The sequence below is a fragment of the Anopheles moucheti genome, chromosome 2, assembly GCF_943734755.1.
Source record: "Anopheles moucheti chromosome 2, idAnoMoucSN_F20_07, whole genome shotgun sequence".
Taxonomy (NCBI): Eukaryota; Metazoa; Arthropoda; class Insecta; order Diptera; family Culicidae; genus Anopheles; species Anopheles moucheti.
In genome coordinates, this window is record NC_069140.1 from 24,176,303 (window position 1) to 24,200,075 (window position 23,773).

At 43.0% G+C, this 23,773-nt stretch overlaps 6 protein-coding genes and 1 long non-coding RNA gene across 16 annotated transcripts; 3 read left to right on the top strand and 4 right to left on the bottom strand.

The window, feature by feature from the left end:
• Nucleotides 1-56: 56 nt before the first annotated feature.
• On the bottom strand, nt 57-3,089 carry LOC128298431 (ribonuclease Y-like). Its single transcript, XM_053034179.1, has 6 exons — nt 2,977-3,089; nt 2,666-2,912; nt 2,450-2,578; nt 2,288-2,366; nt 2,067-2,206; nt 57-374 (listed from the first exon to the last, which is right to left on the bottom strand). Exons 1-6 carry the CDS (start codon nt 3,087-3,089, stop codon nt 57-59), a joined length of 1,026 nt encoding a protein of 341 aa, XP_052890139.1.
• Nucleotides 3,090-6,058: 2,969 nt separating this feature from the next.
• On the bottom strand, nt 6,059-10,108 carry LOC128310191 (protein ROP). 4 transcript variants are annotated; one of them, XM_053046773.1, is made up of 8 exons: nt 10,023-10,108; nt 9,083-9,229; nt 8,835-8,990; nt 8,207-8,310; nt 7,744-7,892; nt 6,868-7,642; nt 6,614-6,798; nt 6,059-6,501 (listed from the first exon to the last, which is right to left on the bottom strand). In XM_053046773.1, the coding sequence occupies exons 1-8, from the start codon at nt 10,048-10,050 to the stop codon at nt 6,282-6,284; spliced, it is 1,764 nt and encodes a 587-aa protein (XP_052902733.1). In that variant the 5' UTR covers nt 10,051-10,108; the 3' UTR covers nt 6,059-6,281. The 4 variants fall into 4 exon arrangements, with proteins under 4 accessions (XP_052902733.1, XP_052902732.1, XP_052902730.1 ...); XM_053046772.1 differs by having other exon boundaries at nt 6,059-6,504; XM_053046770.1 differs by having other exon boundaries at nt 6,059-6,507.
• Nucleotides 10,109-10,409: 301 nt separating this feature from the next.
• LOC128299880 (putative ribosome-binding factor A, mitochondrial) lies at nt 10,410-11,891 on the top strand. 6 transcript variants are annotated; one of them, XM_053036007.1, is made up of 3 exons: nt 10,410-10,438; nt 10,903-11,008; nt 11,069-11,891. In XM_053036007.1, the coding sequence occupies exons 2-3, from the start codon at nt 11,006-11,008 to the stop codon at nt 11,843-11,845; spliced, it is 780 nt and encodes a 259-aa protein (XP_052891967.1). In that variant the 5' UTR covers nt 10,410-10,438; nt 10,903-11,005; the 3' UTR covers nt 11,846-11,891. The 6 variants fall into 6 exon arrangements, with proteins under 6 accessions (XP_052891967.1, XP_052891969.1, XP_052891970.1 ...); XM_053036009.1 differs by having other exon boundaries at nt 10,429-10,511; XM_053036010.1 differs by having other exon boundaries at nt 10,430-10,525.
• A 19-nt stretch (nt 11,892-11,910) lies between these two features.
• Nucleotides 11,911-12,860, bottom strand: LOC128299883 (uncharacterized). Its single transcript, XR_008287314.1, has 3 exons — nt 12,570-12,860; nt 12,282-12,378; nt 11,911-12,078 (listed from the first exon to the last, which is right to left on the bottom strand). It is a non-coding gene; the product is annotated as an uncharacterized LOC128299883 (long non-coding RNA).
• Nucleotides 12,861-13,052: 192 nt separating this feature from the next.
• On the bottom strand, nt 13,053-14,232 carry LOC128299882 (60S acidic ribosomal protein P2). The gene is made up of 5 exons (XM_053036013.1): nt 14,133-14,232; nt 13,769-14,058; nt 13,604-13,668; nt 13,353-13,406; nt 13,053-13,165 (listed from the first exon to the last, which is right to left on the bottom strand). The coding sequence occupies exons 2-3, from the start codon at nt 14,046-14,048 to the stop codon at nt 13,607-13,609; spliced, it is 342 nt and encodes a 113-aa protein (XP_052891973.1). The 5' UTR covers nt 14,049-14,058; nt 14,133-14,232; the 3' UTR covers nt 13,053-13,165; nt 13,353-13,406; nt 13,604-13,606.
• A 302-nt stretch (nt 14,233-14,534) lies between these two features.
• Nucleotides 14,535-16,820, top strand: LOC128299419 (beta-chimaerin). Its single transcript, XM_053035381.1, has 4 exons — nt 14,535-14,630; nt 14,695-15,399; nt 15,466-15,855; nt 15,919-16,820. Exons 1-4 carry the CDS (start codon nt 14,582-14,584, stop codon nt 16,182-16,184), a joined length of 1,410 nt encoding a protein of 469 aa, XP_052891341.1. The 5' UTR covers nt 14,535-14,581; the 3' UTR covers nt 16,185-16,820.
• Nucleotides 16,821-18,179: 1,359 nt separating this feature from the next.
• LOC128299418 (neurogenic locus notch homolog protein 3-like) lies at nt 18,180-23,584 on the top strand. 2 transcript variants are annotated; one of them, XM_053035379.1, is made up of 8 exons: nt 18,180-18,367; nt 18,743-19,088; nt 20,314-20,540; nt 20,611-20,692; nt 21,874-21,965; nt 22,029-22,550; nt 22,617-22,707; nt 22,767-23,584. In XM_053035379.1, exons 1-8 carry the CDS (start codon nt 18,365-18,367, stop codon nt 22,904-22,906), a joined length of 1,503 nt encoding a protein of 500 aa, XP_052891339.1. In that variant the 5' UTR covers nt 18,180-18,364; the 3' UTR covers nt 22,907-23,584. The 2 variants fall into 2 exon arrangements, with proteins under 2 accessions (XP_052891339.1, XP_052891340.1); XM_053035380.1 differs by having other exon boundaries at nt 18,743-18,842.
• Nucleotides 23,585-23,773: the final 189 nt, after the last annotated feature.

Consider the following 23,773-nt stretch of genomic DNA (forward strand, 5'->3'; position numbering starts at 1 on the left):
TGTACCGTGTTTCTTTGTCCGAAATTTGATCAGTTTTGTTCCCCTCTCCTTCCTCTCTACAGTGCCGTTTTACGACGTTCGGTTCCCTTTTCCGCGCACAGACTGTGCCCATCGTTGCGCAGCTTCGCAGCCGCCTGCTTGCGTACGTCGTGCAGTATCTCGATCTCCTCCTTGATGTGATCTAGCTGCGTTTCGACGTCACCGCGTGGTGCAACCGGTGCCGAACCGCGACGCTTGCGTAGCAAAATGTACACATGGTTGATGGCGTCCAGCAGACAGTTGATGCTCGATTCGTTCTCCACCATGTAGCACTTGACGACGGTGACCGACTTTTCCCAACGCAAACCTTCTTCCTTGGCGGCCACGTATTGTGTCTAAAGTTAGGTTTGGAAGGAAGGGAAGAACATATAGCAGAACATTACCTTACGACACTTATCTGCTAAGACACTAATACTAAACGGCAGAGTAGGCACCAGCTGACTAAATGACGGATGTTTTAGATTTTATAGCTATCTTAAAGTGCATCCTTCACATGGTCACGTTGTCACATGATCACCAGTGGAGGATCAATCCCCTTATAGGCGGAATTATAGTTGGGGCCTCTAGTTTTAAAATCGATGAATTGGAGGGCGTTGAGGCCCCTGAAATGAGGCAAAGCTAAAGGCGCAGTAAGAAGGGGCATTACAAACATTATTTGGGGCCTCCAACACGGCGTGGCCCTAGGCGACCATCTACTCCGTCTACCGTTTGATCCGCCGTTGATCCCTTTTCTCAACTCAACCACGAATCCGAAGATCAAACTATTAAATAAACTTTAATGTTAATATCACATATCCCATATCACATATATCAGCAGATTAACTCGCGGCACTGTTTGCCTCCCACATTCCCACACGGTTATTCTTCTTCTTGATGACAATCTTTTTTGCGGGACAACAGAGAGCAAAATGGAAAGAATTAATCACCGTAAGTATTTAATGTCCACCTCACAAATGCTAGAGGAGCACACGGTCATCTCAGTCGTCATTGCATATTATTTTGAAGCGCTTTTCCTTTCGTCGAAGTCTCTCAGCGCACGCGATCGGAGCCACCAAAAAGCGACAGGTTTTGTGATTTCTGACACCAAGAGAGCATCCATGAAAGGAGATAACATCAATCTGATCCGCACAAGGATCCGCCATGTTTGTACATAACATATTGATATCGCATACTCACGTTATCATTCGCTTTGATGGTATTGATCAATCATCAGAATGAGAGATCTTCTACGATTGGCTATTAGTTACACATACTATCGAACAAGGAAGAGCGATCGATAGAGTAAATAGCTCAGGTACTGTGGCGAGAATCCTCCGTCTCGTTTCATCCATCCAGTTCCTACAGTGCGTCACACAACTGTACAGCAGGTTAGTTTTTTAATCATTAGCGATAGGAAACATGGAGTGACACTATTTCCGAAGATTTTATTCATTGTTTATTGTTCAATTATTTCGCAATAATTATATCTCTTGTCGTCATGGAATGTCCGGGCGTTTAGAAGGATTCCATACATAAATATATTATTTCAATACTCCTTATTGTTATTTCCATAAAAATGAACTTGGATGGAGTCATATGAGGTGCTAGAACATTTGGACGAACGGAAAGAGAGGAAAGATCAGTCGACGGATCAAGCGCTATGATCACTAGAGGGAAGGGTACGGCATATGAAATGATACCACGTGGTACGAAAATTTGTGCTACCTCTTCGTTGATCATGCTCTCTTGGTGTCGGAAACCAAAAATTTCACCGTTTTTGAGCGTTTTCGACGGGACGGAACGGCGCAAAATAGGAAAGAGATGCAGGATCCGTTTTGCCTTTTCCCCCACACTGTAATGCGTTTGATAGCAATTTGACACCAACAGGCAGACGTGATAAATGCCATTATGCGCGAAAAAAAGCTGTATTAAATGTGAATATAAGACCGTGATAATAAAATGGTTTACAGTGAGGTGTTCAGAGGACTCTAGCACCAAGCCAAGAACGGATAAAATAGTCCCAACTTTTCCAACAAAATAATACCTACCAACAATTCCGACAGATCATTGTTGAGACCGGTTATGATGTGCAGCGCTGTCTTGGTTGCCTTGAAGAGATTCTGACGAATTTCCTCGATTTCCTGGATCTTCTGTTGCTCTACAGCAGAAATTTCCACCTGTGCCAGCACTGCAGAGTGTAGAAAATTGAAATTTGTTTAATGTAACCTCAGTATAGTATCCTGTCCACATTTGCATCAGCAGTACATACGCAGTGAATCACAACGCTGAATAAGTTCTTGCATATTTTCGTAGCTCTTCGATTCAGCGATCGTCTGTTCCATAACTTTCTGCAAAAGCGTGCAAAGAAATTATTGGACAGTCATAATTTGTACTGTCCTGGCTTGTGAGCGATGGCCTCACCACACCATACCTCAAACGGTTCAAATGCGTTGATCGTTTCCTCGTACTTTACCACAAACTCGTCCAACTTTTCCAGATCCGCCTCGAGCTGTGTGATCTTTTGCCCGTACTGTTCGTGCTTTTCCTTTTCCCGCTTTACCTGCCAAGAGGTGGTCAAATGAACGTGTGGAACGTCGTGATCATTTTCCGGGCTAGCAAACCGCACCACATATGTGACATAAATTACCGTATCTAAAGCGTTTTGCTCCTTCATTTCGCAGTCTTTGAGGAAATCGTTCAGCTCGACAAATTCGGCCCGCATGCGCTGCAGTAAATCGGTCGTCTGTTCCAACCGCTTCCGATTGACGACCACCTGGCGTTGGGCTTGCTCCCGCATCCGGTGCTGTTCCTTGGTGATTTCCATGTACTCACGATCATTGTGTATGCCCTTAAGCTCGAACCCATTGCGGGCGACATCCCAGCCAGGGACATTGCTGTAGAGATAGGCAGTGGTAACATTAGCCGATGGCAATGTAACAACGAGAATGGCAAACGTACACGTAATACTTGTTGTTTACTTTCGACTCAAAGTAGTTCTCCACCGCCTGTTCCGGGTTTAGGTCATATTTCCCAAATATACCCAGTTTGGTAATTGGCTTTCGACGCGGCATGACTGACTTCGTGAACCGATGGCTATCCGCTTACGAAAATGGACCTGAAATTTATCTTTCGCTTCGAGTAGTGAGTATTTTTCCTCCAAGTGTTGCTCGGTCGAAGCTTCTAGTTTGCTTTTTCGTGAAATAACAATCCAATGAGGTTACGATTCGAATCCATGGTTACGGAAAATTGAAGTTTAAGGGGGTAGTACACTGTGGCTTTCGGGGGAAAACGATGATTTTTCGGATTTTTTTTGTAACTATAAGATAACTCCAAATGTATGGCAAAAATGAAACTCATTTGATTATTCAATCGATTTTTAGCGATGCATTTTATTTTTGCCTTCGTTGTGAAACACATGTTTGGCGGACGTTGTAGAGACTGCATCGTTGGACTATGAATAATTTTTATTCAATACTATTAACATAAGCACCAAAAAATGTTCTGTCATCGTACGTACGAATTTTTAAATTAAATTAAAATAATATTAAAGTGTAAAGTGTATTGAAAGAACCGGTGTACTACCCACGTAAGCATGACAATCTGCGAAGAAGTTTATTTAAGCCCTTAATTAGATAAACAAATAGATCACACAAACTCGGGCTCATTTGGATAAATATTTATTAAATGTAATTGTCTATGCTATGAAACTGGAGAAAACGGTAGGAAGCCAAAAATACAACTAAAATACAAGCCAATTTTCTCGTCCTTTTTCGGCCATTTCCATTTCCTAGAACTGTCTTCTTATCGTTCTTGCCTTTTCGCCATTGCCTTGCCATTTAAACGTATTTATCATGTTTCTTCGTTTGGTTTTGTTTTTTTTGCGAAGAATCAACGTAAAGAAACCGTACCAGCAAACTCCGCGGATGTTCTGTGTGGGCCAGAATTCACCCAGAAGAAGTTACTGCAATTGGTGGGGTCGGTTTTTGCTATGTTGCGCTGTGCGAGTTATACATCTACAGGTCTTGCAGGTTCTCCCTTTTGTTTTTGGGGCAAATACTCTTTAACTTCGTTCTTTTGCCTTTTTCATTATACTTTTTATTGTGTGTTTTACTACTCTTTAGCACATTTCCACCTGCGCCTGCCTACATGGCCGTTCGATGCACTTTATCCACATGGGGGGGTTGATGATGTTTTTTTTTGTCTGTGGAGAGAGGTTTCTTGGTTTCTTTCTTCGCGTTGATCCTTCTAAAATGCACAAGAGTGTATGTTAAATATGCTATTAGTTTAATAATTGAACGCTCGAAGATATAGATAGAAGTGATGTGTACAGGTTTTTGTGTTCTGTGTTTTTGCTGTTTGCGGTCCATGGCCACCCGAACCACAAGCCAAACCATTATTATTGTATAGGGTTGTTGTATTGTGTTTTTGTTTCATGCTTCCTTCCAGCTACCCGCACACACAGCATCATTTCGTGCCAGCGGTGCTGCGCTAATAGAGATTGATCGTTATTATCATTGGATTTTTCACAAGAAACAATGGTGGTACCACCTACGCCATATTACGAGTAGAAGATAAATGTAGGTAAGTTAAACGTGTTTTTCTTTTGGTTTTCGGCTTACTTTGTATGTGTATGTAACCTATTTTTTCCAACTGATCATTTTATACAACGTGTCCATACTACATTTACTCGCTTTAGATACTTCTCAAGAAGATACGATGTAGAACGAAGCCAATGCCATTGGTTAAAGTTATGTTGTTTTTTTTATCGCAAATTTCAAGCGTCTTGATTTGTTGTTTTTGCGTTTCACTTCCGCCATTCGGAAAACCGATCGTTCACCTTCATTTTTTGCCAAATCGAAAGCAAATGCTTAACACGTGACCCAATGAGTAAGAATATTTACGCTGACTGAGCATATCCGAGGAGAGGAATGCTTTTTTGGTGACACCTTTACCAAAATTCGATACACGATTTGAGAGTAATTACATTGGCCAGCAGCTTAAATCGTTGTCCCATCATTTCCAATCATCTTTTTGTTTTGATTTCGATTGAATCAACTAAGCTGGAAGCTTCTGCACATTTTATAACTCCACTCTATTTCTGTCCAATGCCTCGTAATGTAACGCTGTTTAGATGGGAATTTTAAAACTAATTAATAATTTAGCGTAATTCTCCTGCTGCTGCTGCTACTTCCAGCTCCTCCTAAACGCTATAATATACGAACGCTTTTCATATCTATATATGTTTGCTGAGTGTTCAGAGAGTTGTGATTTCTTTGTTATTCTCGTCTGGTGTATATTTATGCTAATGTGACATCATGTGCTGTATGAGCTTGCTTGTCAAGACCGCTTAAATATCTTTGTTCGCCACCACACGTTATTCCTTCACGCAGGTTTGCTGTTTCCGTTACATTGGTTTGAATATACTTTCCCGTTTTCTAATACTGTATACGATCACCCGAAAGTATACAACGAATTGCGATGCAGCAAAATTGTTAAAATGATAAATATAAAACAAAACCACACTTCTGTGTGCGATGTAATTGGGCTAAGATCATTATGTACTGCACGGTTGTTAAAAACACAATCTCTAAAATAAACGTTTTAAAAACCATATTTATATATATGTATGCATACAACATGTGTCAACAGAGAACAGAGCAACATTTTGAAAAACTTTGCGCCCGAAGGTCGGGGCAGTTCACCCATTGCGCAAAATGTAGCACGTTGTTCGTTAAACATATATTTGGGGTAGTATAATTATTTAACAATATGCGCGCACTTAATGCATCTGCTATGCACCACGAATTCTCGTAAATCAGAAACAAACGCTTAAACTAATCACATTCGTTTTCCTTTCCAAAGGAATGTACTGTTAAGTAATCTAAATTAATGAAAATGCTAACAGATAAACATATAGGATTGTTTCATTGATTATTATGCAGATGCATTGCTCAGACCGGGAGGCGTTGAAGTTTTGCGTGCGAATTGGCCAAATTTACTCAAATCTAACTTCCAAACCATTCATGCTCGGTTTAACGGTTTAAGATCTCGGTTCCAATCAGTTCCAGTTAAAGCAAAGCAATAATTGGCATAATGCGCAGATTTCATGTATCTCCTTGAACATCTGATTGAATTTGCAAATTTGGTATGCGTTAAATAAGATATCTTCATTCAGCCATTCAAAAGATAACAAATCTGAGGATCACGAGTAAAGCTAGTCGAAGGAAAATAAACCTGCATTAGCGTGTACCGATCTGAACACCTTATTCCTTGTTCAGTGAACCAAGATCGCTGAGGAATGTTTCCGGCGTAAGAATGTGGGATGAACCGATGTACACCTCCCAGTTCTTAACCGCCGCGGTAACTTCGTACGCGCAGCGAATCTCCGAATAGCTGCAACCGCCGACCACGAACACAATCAGCCGAGGTACGTTCTTGACCGCCGTTTGCGACTTATCCTTGTGCCAATGGCCGTAGCGTGCGCTACTACTTTTGCGGTCGCAACAGAAACGAGATTAAACCAAACGTACATAATTAGTAAACCGGCGTCGTACGTAGCAGTGAGAAGCCGTCGTGCATGATCTTCACAACTCACCTGGTTGGCGCATGGAATCCGGCCATCTTTCTGCCACCTAGGAAAGGGAAATGGCGCTCGTCCAGTTTGTTGTCGATCGAATCCTCCATGATGTCCTTGATGACTGGGGTCCAGCGAGACATTTGGTAGGTGTGTTCGTTGATACGTTCCTTTCGCGGTACGGTGTACGGTTTCTTACGGTTACCCTAATGCGCCAATTGACAAAACAATTTTATTAAAAAGTTTGAATCTAGCACACAAAAAATATTACTTACATCCGCAATCACGTTGATGCCCAGATGGGTCAAGTTGTTGATCATTTCACGCTCCTTCTGATCGATCTGTGCATGCGTCACCAGCTTCGTGAGGTTCTCCTCCGAGATGCCGTTCTTAATCATGACATACAGCGCAATGATACGCACCTTGTCATAGTTGGACACATTCTGATCCAGCAAGATCGGTACAATGTTACGCATATGGTCCTTAATTTTTTCGCCCTCCGCATCCGTACCCATGGCCAGATCCTGTTCCACTCGGCACAGTTTATCCACGTAACCCTGGTACGCTTTCATGCAATCCTCAGCCAGATGCAGATGGGTGGAGTACTTCGACAGCTGCTTCTGGTACTGGGGCATCTTTTTGATCATCTGCGACAGATCCTTCATCGATTGCTTTTCGCTTTGCGTCAAGCGCTTCGATTCGGTGAAGGATTTCAGATACTGTGTAACGCTCTGCGACACCACGGCAATGTGCTGATGGCGCAAATCCACCCACAGATCATCATTCTCATCCAGCAGTACCTCCTTCTCGGCCGCATTCGGCGACGGTATAAACTTGTACACGTCGTTCACGATCGGAAGCAGATCGTATGCCATCGCCTGTAGCGTTAGCTCGTGCAGTAGCGGCGAAACGCAATCGAAGCCTCGATCGAGAATCAACAGCTGCGAGCGTGCCTTTTCCGGGCCTTCGCCCATCGTCGGTTCGTCTGCCTTGTACGCGTCAAGCTTTTGCTGTACCATTTGGGCCAGTTCCACGTTACCATCCCATTCGCTAAAAGAAAAAAAAAGACAGAAACAAGCAAAAACCCAATTGATAAGCTTGTCATAAGATAATATTTAAAGCAGATTATGGCATATTCTCTCGGGTCATACCTTCGATAACGTACGGACGGATATTCTCCGAGGGTAGCGCACAGGGTGGCAATTTGTTCTGCAATGCGCTCCATATTACCGCTACGGGCTGACGCAAGTGCGGGTGAATACGCACATTGGAAGGTGACAGGCGAGTCAAGTGAATAGACCTTTTCGCGGGAAAGGAAGGGAAATAATATACTGTGAGTTGTATTGTAAGATCATCAACTAAGTAAGCAAATAAATGATAGAAGGAAAATATTGGTACCACTTGTAAACGATTTATAAACATAGGATGATAATGATTGTGTTAAATTGGATAATGTTATATAGGTAGCACAGCACACACAAATTAAAGCATTAAATTAATAAATTAATCATACAAATCATATTTATCAAGATGACCGTAAACAAAAAAATGCATTAAACACAACAAAAACACAAAACTACAACGATTAGTAAATGAGCCCAAAACTCAGCACACCTGCGACTCGTACGGCAGAAAAGCAATGTTGATTTCCTTCAACGTTTTAATCTTTCTCGATACGACCGATTTACAGATATCGTTGAACAGCTCCTCCGGACATACTGGAATGGGGTTGCGGAAATACACACATAGGGAATAAAATGATGAATGAAGTTATTATTACATCTGGTGTGATGATTATGTAGAGACAGTTAGTAGTGAGTAAAGATGGCATATTAAAACGACTTGGAGACTGTTATCTGTTCAATGAAGCATTCATACCACTCCCTATGTATTACGATTGTTAACTGTTAGTACGATGTAGGCTGAGTGTGATGTATTAGCTTTTAACGCCAAATTCCGGAAAGCCGGAAAACGCGCCGTAATAGAAGAAAAAAAAAACATAACCCAGCTTATATTCACCTGCGCTTCGTACGGAATGAATGCAATGTTCAGCTCTTTGCACGTTTTCATAAACTTTACCACGGTTCCCTTGCTCAGTATATCGAACAATTCTCCTGTCACAGCTGGGAACATGACGCAAACGGAACAGAATTCATCATTATCATAGCGTTTTGTGCCGCGTTTCCGAATTGCCATCTTTCAACGCAACTACGCTAATTTCCCTTTCGCCATTCATACTTACCCTCGGAAAAGAACACATGGGCCGCCTTGTACGTTGGTTTGGCCGGGTTTTCAAAATCTCGCATCAGCAAACGAATCGAATCCTCCGACGGTGTGATCAAATAAACAGCTTCGATTGCTGGCAGCGGTTCTCGCTTCTTGTTGATGTCTTCCACCACTGCATAAGGAGAGAGAACGATTAATAATATTTCAATTTATGTCAGGGAATGACTTTCAACGGATTGTTCTATATGGTACGTCTTTACTTACAGGTAACACCCTCGGCGCTGATTTCGTGCATTTTCGTACATGCAGAAACCATACGCATGGCCAGCTTGTCGACAATGAGAATTCTCCATTCCGTGCCTGGTTTGCCGTCCGATTTTGTCTTGCTACGGACGACTTCATTCATAATCTCTGCAAAATAAGGCAATAGATGTTACCGTTAAGAAGATCAACAAAGTTCCATGTCTGTCTAGTTCTGTGTCTGAAGCAAAAGCTCTCAACCATCAACACTTTGACGAAGGTCATATTTTAGATACGCAGTATCTATGGAAGAGCCTACTGGGCTCGATACACACCAGAACCTTCACTTCAATTTATTGGTAAAATGGTACATTATTTACACTTTACTAAATCAAGCATTGTTTTGATAGAGAGCGTAGTCGGGGTTGTAGGAATCGCAATAAAAAAAATGCTAAAAATCTTCATCGGCACGTACTTGTTCTCGTGCGTTCTGACACCATACAGTTCTTTTGTTGTTGGTGGTGCGCAAGCCCAATCAAAAAATCAATACCAAAGGTACAAAATTTCTGCGTTGTCTTGCCCAAAAATAGTCACCCTTTCCAGCGCGACCCCTGCGACGGGAAATCGTTGCTGTGTAAATAGTTGCCCTTCTGCATGATCATATGTTTGGACATTTTGATCTCGTTCCGTCAGGGTTAGAGAAAAGGTGACTAATTTCCGTATGCGTATGACTAATTGTGCATACACCCACTATTACCCGTAGGACCATCAACATTTTCACACTTTTCGTCACAGAAACGGGAGGGGCGTTCGCTTCTGCGGTATGCACTGCGGATGACGGTCTGCTGCTCTGCATTGAGCCGCAATACGGATTTTCACACCCCATTTTTCACGGCACGCTAGTTCTATGCGTCACTTTCTTATCGTGTGATTATGAAATTCACATATACGGTAAAATACTCACTTTGGCCAACCAGTAGTTTTAGAGCCATTTTTGCTTGTACAACTTCAGCTTTGCCTTTACCTTTACTTTTTCTGAGTAATCAGTCGCTAGCGATGGGCCCTCTAAATTGGAGTTATGGTTCTTGTCACAACTGTCATTGCGCTGTTCCCGAACCGTTCCGAAACAATTCTATTGTACATAAAATATGAATTTGAAATGTATAATGCAATATATCAACCTGGATATTTCTTTTCTTTATTTTACGTCAGTTATAGTTTGTAAAAATCGCATTAATTTTTCCCAAAGGATTACAAAGTGTTTATAGTTTAGCTCCGGTACGACCATCCCTAGCAAATTTTCCATTGTTTTGAAATGTTGACAACGTGATTCGAATTTTATTTTTGTTGACAAGCAAACAATTGGCACGCGGGCGCGATGTGAGAATCGTTCTTATTTTAATGCATTATATCATACTCAAATATTGCAACAGTTGAACGAATACAACAAAGGGTGAATTCCGAATAGTGAAGTAGAATTTCTTAAAAAATATTCCAAGTTTCGTATTGCCTGTGTTCGTATCGGCAAACGCGTGCACCTGTCTAATTTTGTCAGTTTTGTTGTAGATATTTTCGTCTGAATTACGGTGAAAGTAATCTCTGTTGCTTGAATCCTCCTATTGCTATTTAGTTGCTGTACATTTCAGCAACTACGCTGAAGCTATTTTAGTTGCTGTACATTTCATTTCAAAGAACATTTCAATTAATCTCTCAAGTGAATCGTAAATCGCTTCAAAAGTGTATCGCTATTTAGGATACACGGCACACAAACAAGTGTAGAAATACTACATTCATCATTGAAGGTTTTCTAGGGCGCAATTAACATTTATTTTTTATTTTTGCAGAATGGAATTCGTTGCGTTGGCTAAACGGTGATTGCAGTTGGAGTACAGCTGATCGTCCGTTGACGGACGAAGCGATCTGTATTTCATAGTTCCTCCATTCACCATGGTACCTAATTTATTTTAATCGAAAAATTAACAACAAAATAATCCATTTTTTATATTTCAGATAAAAATCGCCTCATCTCGCTTTTTCTCTGCAAGCAGCAACCTTTGTGCGTCATCCACGAAGGCAGCAAAGGTGCTGAACAAGTTGATGAATGGCAATAAATCGAAGAAGAAACGATACTACGAGGAAACAAACGACCAAGGCCCCAAGCTAATGCCGGCAAAATCGCTTGCCAGCAGCAATCGCCAGGGCAAAGAATCCAATCGACGTATAGCGGTGTTAAACAAGCTGTTTATGAAAAATATCACCGACCTTATGGCCACTGGATCGTTTGCCAGCGATCTGTACGGATATGGAATACAGATCTCGCGTGTACGTGTAGCTCCTGATTTTCGAGAAGCAAGCATCTATTGGTTTTCAACCAATCTCAATAAGGACGTAAAAATTGATGGTATCCTAAAGCCGCTCTCATCTCGCTTGCGCCATGAACTGTCGCAGCTACGACTGATGGGCGAAGTTCCGCAGCTGACATTCGTACAGGATAAGCGATACTATGTGGAAGGTTTGTTGAACAGTTTGCTCAAGCAAGCGGATTATGGCGAGGACGGAACGGAAGAATACGAGCAGGAACATTCGCAAACGGGAAGTGAAGAGCATCGTTTGCTTGAGCCCGAGATGAAACACGATATTCTGGGGCTTGATCATGCTCAAATCATGAACCGGATTCGACAGTCTGTCGATAAAACGAACAAAGCGTGGAAAATGCACCAAGAAATACAAAAGAAGCGCGATGAAGCTTCTGTACTTCAGAAGGCATCCAAAGATAGTAACAAATGATTTCTTTCCCTGGAATTGGTGCGTTCTATTCCGTATAGTAAAAGATGAGCCCCTAATAGTTGTACTAATAAAGTTTTATTACTGGTATTATATTTGACATTTATTTCGATTTTGAAATTTAACCAAAAGCATACTGATACCTGTCAGTAGGGTTCATCAAACGATTAAAAGAATCGGATATTGCGGGCATTGGTTTCCTTACTCGTCAGGAAGTCACCAGCTACAACAAACAACTGTAAGAGAAAAGAAGAAATTTTCCTGTTACTATCTTACAGGTATTACAGGCACCACATTATACAATATTATACGTTAAATGAGATCAGCACATGTTGTTAAAATCATTAAAATATCATACCCGAAAGATGATAAGTAACAAAACAAATTCATCATCCGAAATACAGAAAAAAACGTCTGTTAAGGTTGAATAAAAACTTACCTTTTCAATTTAATAGGATGGATCCAGCCGCTTTCGTTTTACTGAGACTATTCTATGTTGCATCGATCCCGGATTTTGGAAAAAGCGCTGAAATACCCTGAAATAAAGTAGAAATTTCTGTTGTTAATTTACTAGCCACTCTTTTTTCCTTCTGGCGATTGTATGTTAAGTGCGATCAGCACATGTAGTTGAAATCATTAAAATATCATACCCGAAAGATGATAAGTAACAAATTCATCATCCGAAATTCAGAAAATAAACGTCAATTGAAATTGTGCAAAATCTTACCTTTGCAATTTAATAAGATGAATCCATTCCCTTTCGTCTTCCTATTCCATGTTGCATCGATGTTGGATGTTGATGAATACAAGAGGACTTGAAACCCATCTCTCGTCGTCCTTTTCTGAGAGTACATCATTTCAAGATGCCATTTTGCAGATTAAGAATAACGGTACCAGCCTGTAATTATAAAAGAGGAAATCGGCTTAAATTGAAAGTCGACGTCCAATAAGATCAACAAGCGCACCATCATCTCCATCTTCTGGTGCTTGATTTGGAAGACTTGCTAATTGGTTGATAAAATGCATAATTACCTTTCTCTAGAAGATTCGAATGGGCCGATATTGTCGTCCTGTGTGGAACATTCAAATGCCATGAGATCGTATGATGCTATGTTTCCTGAAAAACTATCCTAATAATGACGAAAACAATGCTACCGTTTGTTTCATACAAAACTATTGTAAAAGAATTGAATAATGGAAAGGAGTGTCGTAGTTTTCGAAATGAAAATTTATTCCTAAGTCACGCATTTTGTACACAATACCCAATCTACATCATTACACGCACTGTAAACAATGATGCAAATCCGTTGGTTTTGTTGATAGCTGCAAAGAGAGGGCACGGGAGAAACTAGTTAGATTTGTATATTGACAATGCATGTTTTAATTTACCCTTCACTAAAACATGTATCAGTGAAGTATAAATTAATTCAAATAGCATTCATTCGAAAGATGGTAATATTACTCATCAGTAAAGAATAGAGAGAAGCAAAACAGTTTTTTCTAAACTTACCTCCTATATCTCCATGATATAGTAATGCTGAATTGAGTGTGACGCAGTAATAAACTGAAATAGAAAAGATAATCTTTCTGTTAGTAACTTGCGATCATATACTATATGTGTTGTAACCGCCAACGGTAAACACATCAGATATATTAAGAACTTTAAAATCATCTGTATCATTCGAAAGATGGTGTTTAGATATTTCATCATTCAAGTGAAAAAGATGGTAAATATTAATCACACATAATACTTAAACGTACCTTTTACTCGAAAAGACCGAAGCCCATGTCTTCGTCTTCGGATTCCGATTCCTCCTTCTTCTCCTCTGTAAATTAATGTAACAATAATTCCATCAGTAACGTTTAAGGGCGAAGAGACAAACCCAAACCCCTAACAACCACGCTTTGGTGCCCGGTCGAACTTACCCTTCTTCTCGGCTGCCGGGGCAGCAGCACCACCACCACCGCCACCAGCAGCAGGAGCAGCCGAAACTGCACCACCACCAGCCGGCATCGAAGACAGCTTCTCGCGTCCGGAAGCAATCAATTCTTCGATCGATTTGCCCTTCAGCTCGTTCACCACCTTGGTGACGCGGGCCGAATCGACGTCGATGCCGACCGAGCTGAGGATCTTCTCGATGTCCGAGTTGGATGGAGCGGCGTTACCGCCCAGAACAGCCAGCAGGTATGCAGCTACGTAACGCATTTTTGCAAAACTAAAACACAACGAAAAGTGCAACCGGTGAGTTTGGCATCGCTTGAGGCGATAATAGGCAGTACCATTACTTACTTTTAAGTCAGACCGACACGAAACGTGAGCAGCAAAAGAAATACACGTCCTATCGACTCAAGCAGTTTACAAAAAGAGGAAGCGTGAGGCTTGTCGGAAGTGCCAAGTGACAGCTGCCGTCAAGCGACAGCAATGCCACCTAGCGGAAAGTTGTGATCTATCTATTTATGTGATCGATTTATTTTGTTTCTGGAAAGATTACTTGTGAAATACAAATTGTAATGTAAACTAATAATTTAGAAGTATGTTTTAGGCATTTGGAAGAGTGAACACCAAACTACGAGTCAAATGAAAGCCTTTCGAAACAACTCGTCGATTAGCAGGTATAGACAATCGACGCCCAGATCTATTGTCATTCTAAATTTAGAATGCTTTGTTGCGATTTGTTGTTATTTACAAATGAGTCGTATGGGCACGGCCGGGGTTAATTCGGACCTTTAATTTTGAACATGTCTAAAGATGCAGTACTGGCCGTTCCGAACGTATGGAAACCAGAGCGTAAGTCAATTGAACATTTAGTGCTCTTCGCGGTTGCTAATTTTGTAGACGTCTATTATTGCAGTGTATAAAATACAGCTTGACGCACCCACGCCGAAACCTCTGCTATGCGAGCGAGACGACATAATGGGACCCAACCGGTACGGCAAGGAGTATCACGGCCCGATGGGTCACAAGGAGTGTGAGCAGATGCTGAAAGACAAACCGGATGGTAGTTATCTGGTTCGACGAAGCCCCGGTGCAGATAACTACTATACGCTCAGTCTGCGTTTTGGGCAAACAACGAAACATTTTAAGATATTTTATTCACCCGAAAAGGGCCACTTTCTGCGGGAGAACTTCAAGAAGTTCGAAACCATCCAGGAGATGGTGGCTGATGGATTAGTGGATTTTTACATGCGCCTGCATGCGGCCCCAATTCTGAAGGAAATGATGAGTCAGACCAAGAAATGCTACGAACAGAGTCCCTACATGACGCTTCATCGGCGCAAACTACGCTCGTTGTGTAGCGAACTGTGCAAACCGAATAAACTTCCGATGGTGCAAGACAGTCTCGAGACGGCCGACACGGAAATAGCGGACGAACGAGATACCGGTGAGATGGGATTGGATCAGGTGTCGAACGATAAATCAGATCCGTACGACAATGCGTATCCGGAGTACGAAAAACAGCATGCGTTCAAGACTCACACATTCAAAGGTTTGAATTGGTGCGAGTTTTGTGCCAATTTCCTGTGGGGCTTTGCTTCACAGGGTGTCAAATGTGATGGTATGTTTGAATCGTATAAGCTGCAACATCTAACACGAAGATATTAATGATTTTTTGCTCCATTAGACTGTGGTTTCATGGCTCACTTTAAGTGCTCCGAGCTGGTACCGGCAAAGTGCGTACCCGACCTGAAGCGGTTGCGCGGAATATTTGGCGTTGATTTAACCACCCTGGTAACAGCGCACAAGTGTCGCATTCCGTTTATCGTCCAAAAGTGCGTGGAGGAGGTGGAAAACCACGGCATGCTGCAGGAAGGTATATACCGAATATCGGGATTTGCGGATGAAATTGAAGCCCTCAAGATGGCATTAGACAAGGATGGCGAGAAGGCGGACGTGTCTGGGCAGGTGTACAGCAATATAAATGTGATTGCCGGTGTGCTGAAGCTCTACTTAAGGCTACTACCCGTTCCTTTGATAACGTTTCAATCATTCCCACTCTTTATGGAATCTATGCGTGAGTAGAAACTCTCCAGGCAATGGTCTTATCAATATGAATGCATAATTTGTTTCTTTCCAGGAGAAAAGTCTATCGGCGAACAAGTGATAGCGTTGCGCAACGCCGTTAAAGCATTACCGCCCGCTCATCTGCACTGTTTGAAATACATTCTGGAGCATCTGAATCGAATTGCTTCTCATCACACGATCAACAAAATGAACGAGCATAATTTGGCCACCGTGTTCGCACCGACATTAATCGCAACACCTCAGCATATGACCGATCTGTCCCAGGAGATCGCTATGCTGGCTGCCTTGATCAGCCACTGTCATGCAATATTTCTGTAACCTGCAAGCTGTATATTGCTCGGTGGAGTTTAACCAAAAATAATCTTTTTCTTAAGACACAGAACGATTGTATTGCTTGTCCCACCAGCATCCTGGAGATAGCTGCAACAGCATTTGCTTCCTTATTGTATTTCTATTTTCTATGTTAATTTAAATCACAGCCGAACCATCCATGGTTTCCATTTGATTCCTTACATAGGTTACATTATGTGTTTTGCGTACCTAATGCTGTAACGACAATCAGGTGTTTGAGCAAGCTTCTGCATTTCTAATTCACGCTAATATATGCCTTTTCATGACACGTTTTCTGTTCAACAGACAAATATTACTCGGTATTAAATTCATTTAGTGGATATATTAAAAAAATGAAATATCTCTAGGATAAGTTTCGATAAATTTGGAACGTATGATTGTACGAATGTATTTAAACAAAATGTACTCAACAATAACACAAATACCTCCATAACAAAACGCAATAAAAGAAATTTGAAAATCAGTAACTTGAACGCGCATATAGACGAGGTACCGATGGCTAAATCGAGTCGCATTTGTGCCCTAGTCTTAAGTATTAAGTTAGTTAACTATTGATTGCGCCTGTAAATTGATCAATTATAGTTAATTAATGCGTCCCATAGATCTTCAGCTAATATGCTGTACATCATATGCTTAAATCAGGCTCACATTAATTGATATTGTTTGCAGGCGTTGTAATTATATGCTCACATAAACTAAACAACAACCACGATCATTTAAGCAGACCTTCAATTTACCCGCACTTTTACTACACCCACGACAAAGTAAGGGTTATTGCTCGATCAGACACGACATATTTGGTTATCTTGCTTTTTAAACCTATGCAACAAGCTCACACAACAACGCTACGTGTCCTCGTTATTAAAATTACAACCCAGCGTAGTACGGCAATGAAAATTGAATTGCTTCGTATATAATCATTGGTAAATAGAAATCACTATAAATCGCACAGCAGGAACCAGAAGTCGGGCGAACAACAATAACGCCCTCACGTTTGATTTGTTTAGTTAAATATTAGCTATTTTATCACACAATAGCTAAATTGTAATGGGGTCGTTAGGTTTGTAAAGCGTTCATTAAAATTATTCAAATCGCGTATTGTGCAATGTCTTAGCAAACGAGATCGCCAATGATCGCCAACGGTGTTGTCTTGATCGATATTATTGGTAACTTCAATTCATTTCATTTTGCCCGATGTTTCTCAAGTCAGCTGAGTTTAAACGGGGGCGTAAAGCTTGAATAGAACTAACAACGTTTTTTTTTTCGCGTGCAAACCGTATAATTTATTTCGTTTGGCGCGTATATGATCGCATTTGAACTTGGTGTTTGGCTTTGGTTGTTTGTTTTTTATTTCTCGCTTCACTTTCCGCTCCTCTGGCTCTATCGGAAGTTGGTGTTGTTTCCGCAAATGGACCCGATCCACCCAGGTCGTATACTGCTGTTAATCGCCGCACGCATGCAGAAGTTTGAACCCCCCCTAGCTTTTGAATGGCAGGAGAGTATGATGATGATCGCGAGTCCGCTTAACCTCGGCCAAGGTTGCCCGGAACGCAAAATAATTCTGCCAACTTACGTTAGAATAAGGAGAGTAGGCAACGGTCGGTATCTTCTAATATCTTCACACGGCGTGCCACCGTTATGGTTGCGCTCAGCTCAGTAGCCAACGTTGGCTCAACCCTCGGGTGTTGTAGTTGCGGGGGTTGAAAAATCACTCCCCACCTTTTCGACAGAGAGAAAAGAGAGGCCGAGACTTGCCGGCGTGGTAGTAGTATTGGCGGCATTTAATTGTTTTGGGCTGTTGTTGATTTGCATGCTGGACGGGAAGAGATGTTGGGGACGGATCCTCGGAGAAGACACGACGGCGAGCAACAACGATGATACCCTTGTTTGTCGTTCGTACGAGACCGATTTTTATATATACCTCCGCTGGTCGCGACACTCGATCAGTTGGTTGACAATCGTTAATCGTACCGAACCGAAAAACACACGCAGTACACGAGCGTTGGGGCGAACCCCTGGGGTGTAAATTGTTTACCTGTTTAATTAAACAATCGTGCAGCAGGCCCGAGCATACAATCGAAACAACAATCGCCAACAATCGATTACTGTGCAGCTTCTCGTGTTTTGTAACACACAGGTCGTTCACAATGGTACGTTAGCAATAGCTGTGATGGGTGATAGCAATGCCGTAATGTGTTGTGTAAATGCGTTACTCAAGGATTAACTGTACAAAATCAACTGTATCTAAGCATTAAGAATGCATTAGAACTATAAATGGAAAGAAAACAGTGCAATTGCTGGTGATCTTGAACTAGTGATAGGAACACGTGTTCAGTGCGCGGGAAGACATCACGTGAGATTAACTGTGGTGCTCTGTATTTAAAAAAGTACTTTTCTGAAGAGTGGCTTTCAGGGAGTGATAAGCGATCTTTCGTAACGCATATGACACATAGACTCTTGAGATGCCTTAACGTTTAGGTAGTGCCACGAGTGTGTTAAAGGTGAACTATTCTCCATCATTCCAGCATCCGGTGCGTCAATTCCGGCTACCATCGGCGTGCCCGGCCCGGTTCCGGTTGCTGCTGGCGCTGCTGGTGTTCGGAAACGTTTGGCTCGCCGCCGTAGGTACGCAACGGACCGTCTATCGGGCCGGTGACGAAATTGTGACGATAACGCGCACAAAAGTCGACCCGTCCACGGCTACGTCCCCTGGCTACTCGTACTATACGTACACTGCCCCGAACCCTCAGCCCGAAATCGTGTACTACACGAACGCGCAAGGTATCACGACCAGGCAGTATCAGACCACCTCCGGATCGGTGGGCTCCGCAACTCGGCGCATTGCCTACGATGACGGAACTGCGACGGAAGGCATTGGAATTGTTTTTTTACCTTCTTCTTCTCTTTCCTCCCATTTTAACGGGGTTTTTTGAGATGAAATAGTAAAGTTTTAACCATTTCTTGATTAGTTTTTAAGTTCCATACGTGTGGGAAGATAGAAGTTCAGTGTTTGTTCCTCTTTATGGAACTTTTGTAAGAAGAAATCTTCAAGGTTCGAACTATTACAGGTTACTATTTAAAATTCAGATGATAGATCTCGGGGGATCTTTTGGGAAAGATCTTTCTGAGTAGAGCTAGAGTGTGCGCAGACTGACGTACAATTCCTCTCAATTTCTGGAACGCACCTGGAAGACTTTCAATGTGTCAGCCGAGAAAGCTTTGCACAGATTGAGCTACCTTCTGGACAAGAGCTAGAATTCGCGAAGGATTCCAGCACTACTTAGGCACAATCAAGCAGGCAGTTTAACTTAGGCAGTTTAACTTGTACGGAATCCAGAATTGGCGCCAACATTCATCAGATGAACTCTGAAATCCTATAGCTGGAACAATTCCACTTCAATTCCAAAAGTATTCAGAAATGGCTACAACTTTCTAGCTTCAACTCGAAAACTCTATATCTACATTACCTCCCCAAAATGCTTTAGCAATCACAATTTCTTCATCACCAGCACCATAATAACACTTGAGTGACCAAATGTTTGCAAAAACCCGGTTTTGGGATAATCCAAAAGGACACGGCATCGATCGAATGTGGGACGCGAGATCCCGGCGTGATCACGAGTGTTACTTTTCAACGACGACTGTTGCGCAACTTACACTGCCCTGCTCCTTATTCACGATCGCGATTGTCTAACAGAAAACCGAACAGCGGTGCAGAATGACAAACGCACCTTTTGCTTACTAAATCTCTGCGGGAAGTTTTGTAGTAGTTCACCGATGCTTGAGTATCGGTGAAATGTGATCGCCTTGCTGGATTTGGGCGTATGCAGAATAATAAGGACAACAGGTTTCAACGATCATTTAAGTTCGCTTCGTTTTCCCCCTATAATTGTAACCCAATGATTACTGACCCACCGACACGCACCACACACTGCAAGGGAATGTGGGGGAACACTGTTAGATTTAATGTAGTGTACTTTTGCTCTCAGTAGATGTAGATTCAGCTCCCTGAACACGATCGTTTGCGCTAAAAAGCAATTGCATAACCAGCACTCTTCTCTCCACCCTCGATCGATCGTTCTGCCAAACCTTATAGGGCAAGGATGTTCGCGCAGTCCGTGTGGTGTAGGCGCCACATGTCAGGAGACGGCCGGTGGACGGCCGGTTTGTTCCTGCCCCGCCGGTTACAGTGGCAACCCGCTCGTCCAATGCCGACGGGCGGAATGTCTCGATCATTCGGAATGCCGTGGTGATCAGGCCTGCCGTAACGGGAACTGCGTCAACCCGTGTGCGGGCGTATGCGGCATCAATGCCAACTGTGAGGTAAGTAGTGACGGCAATGCGTCTACTACGATGGACCAAATGTACTCGACCGCCGACTACTACATTGCAGGTACGCAACCACGTGCCGGTGTGCAGCTGTCCGCGAGGCCGAACTGGTGATCCGTTCAGTAGCTGCCGTTTGCAGGACCCCGGTAAGTAAAAGACGTAAACTTCCCACGTTCGTAACGCGCCATCCGGAAGTGGCGCAAATTCCCAAACGCGAATTGCGGAATCGATCGGTCCCGGATGGGGCATGTGTTGGATTACGACTGCGACTCGCGCGGTTGATCTACATTAACACCGACACGTTTCGCATTTACGCTTACGGTGGGGTTTGTTCTCCGGCATGCCACACCTACGCTGGATACGGGCCCAGCGCCATGTGTAGAACTGGCTTACCTTGACTTTGAACCAATGCAAACACAATGTTGTGTTCGGTGTGTGTTCGATTACCCGCTTACAATGAACTCCGCGGAAACAAAAATGTTTACCACCCAGAGGCGGCTACGGAGCACTTAATCAACACAAAATACCGCTCTGAACGTAATGGTGGCGTTGCTGTAGGTGGCCGCATACGATGAAGCTATCTCGCCTCCGATAAAAAGCGATGGTGCCGTGAATGCTTGATGAGAAATTCGCACTGGTGGGTCATCTCGGCAACGGATTGCTTTTATTGACTTCACATTGCGGGAACCACTTTGCTTGACATTTTTCGATCTGTCTATACTTCATCCCAAACAGATTTGGGGTTCGTGTTTTTTTTTTCTTGGCAAAGGTTTTATTGGTTCAATTCTTGCACCGAAAGCAAATCGTTCGTTCGTTTTGTTGGGATGAGCTGTTCTCGTTTCGTACGCGGCTGATTTTTACAAAATGGCACTTCATTGCCGTGGGCGATACTCCCGGATATTCGTGCGATTTAGCAATCAAACCTATCAAACTGTACATCCACCAGCACAATAGCATATTGTTTGAAGAATATGAATATTTCTCGTAACCCCGTACGCATCCTACGCATCCTCCTAAATGGCGCAGGTAAAATCTGAAGCTACGGAACGGTGAAGTTGGGGAAGCTTTTTTCACGTATATCTTAAAAAACACGGGCCTGAAGGTTGTCGTGTCCAAATAAGGATTCGGACAGCGCATTACACGAAGGCCTCCCTATAGAAATGTAAGTTGAATTATGTCGGTAATTATTTTGCTTCCCGAGATTGCTGCGAGTAATTATACCTTTATTGGTCAACTATGGATGGCGCCATTTGCCTCTGCTCCACCAGTTATTGCCATCTCTGAATAACCGAACGACTCTCTTTCTGTTTCAAACCCCGACTTCTAGAGGAACTGTGCCGTCCTAGTCCATGCGGATCAAACACCAAGTGTGACGTAATCAACGGTGTGCCAACCTGTTCCTGTTTGCCAGGATATATCGTAAGTGCTTCGAACTGTTTGTGTTCGCAGTTAGAATTCTCAGAACTCTCGCTCTCCCCTTAGGGCTCTCCCCTGTCCGGCTGTCGGCATGAGTGTGAATCGGACGTGGAATGTAGCTCCAACCAGTACTGCAGCCAGTTCAAGTGCGCCAATGGATGTAACCAGTGCGGGAAGGGTGCGACCTGTGCCCGGGTGACGAACCATCGGGCCATCTGCGAGTGTCCCAAAGGATATATCGGCAGCCCGTTCACCGAGTGTCGGCCGGAATGTTTCGGCGATCGGGACTGTCCGGCGGGACGGCCGGCCTGCATCTATGGTATCTGCAAAAACCCCTGCGAAGGTGCGTGCGGCGTGAATGCAGACTGTAATCTGCGCGGTTTGACGCCGGTTTGCAGTTGTCCGCGCGATATGACGGGCGATCCGTTTATTAGCTGTCGTCCGTTCACGAAGGAAGACCTGTGCAGTCCGAATCCGTGCGGCACGAATGCTGTCTGTACGCCCGGGTACGATCGTAGCAACCAGGAGCGGCCGGTATGCACCTGTCCGGCCGGTTATACGGGCAACGCACTGACCAGCTGTGTTCGTGTAAGTGATCGTGAAGGATTTGAGCGGGGTAGCAGGAGTTAATGAGATGATCTTTCTTCCTCGCAGGGTGAATGCCAAAGTGATGCAGAGTGTTCCGATCATAAGGCTTGCATTGCGTACCAGTGTGTGGATCCTTGCGTTGGACAGTGTGGTGTTGGTATGTCGATGAATCCGCTTTACTCTGGTAGTGTCTAACGAACGTTTACTCCTCAACAGGTGCTCAGTGTCAGGCGAAGCGCCATCTTGCCGTCTGTACGTGCCCGGCGGGAACACAGGGAGACGCGCTCGTGTCGTGCCGTACCGCCCGTAATTATCCAGTGGCTCGATATAACAAAAAGCGTAATGCAGTACCCTAAATCAGTCCCCTCAGTACAAACGCTTTTCTGGAAGCATCTTAAACCATTTAACTGTTTCACGTTCAGTAGAGGAAGCGCCGCCAACACCTCAACTAGTCGTAAGGACGATCCGATCGTCAGCTTCATCCTTAACTTATTGCAACATTCTCACATCTTCGCTGCTCTGTTCACCTGTCAGCTTAACTGTTGTGAATAGTTTTAACTACCGTTAGACGAAACGATCATGTAACTAATTTGCGAAAATAACTTCAATATGTGAAGTGCAGTACAATCGAGATATTTAAAACGCGTTACAATTTACAATTTTTAAGTGTTTTTCTCCATTCTTACACACTTGCAATGAAATAAAACATTTAATTTTTAAAAAATAATTCACGTGAAGTAAAATAATTTAGACCGCTTGGTACGGAACTGGTAATTCCTTTAATGTTGGTACGTAATGGAAAACAGGAAAAACAATAGGTTCCCATGATCTACCTATCCGATACTGGGTGTACGATGAATTCCGAACTGTTCTCACCCCACCAACTGCACGAATCTGTTCGCACTGTCGCGATCATTATCACCGTATACCGGTGTAACGCATAGTAAGGCCATGTGTTTCATTAAGCAAATATTTTCGAACATTGTGCGTAAAACGATCCGTTTGGTTTTCAGAATTTTAAATAAAAGGTACAAACTTTAAACTGGTTCTATATCGAAACAGGTCAACGAATTCCCTTCGCTCAGGTGGCAGTTATTCAGCATAATCCCGAGGGCACGATGCGCGCATCAATTAGTTGATCTGTTGCATTACGCACGCCGCTTAACAATTGCCATTGAGAAGCACGCATAGTTCCGTGAGAAAACGATTGACCTGTTGTTTGC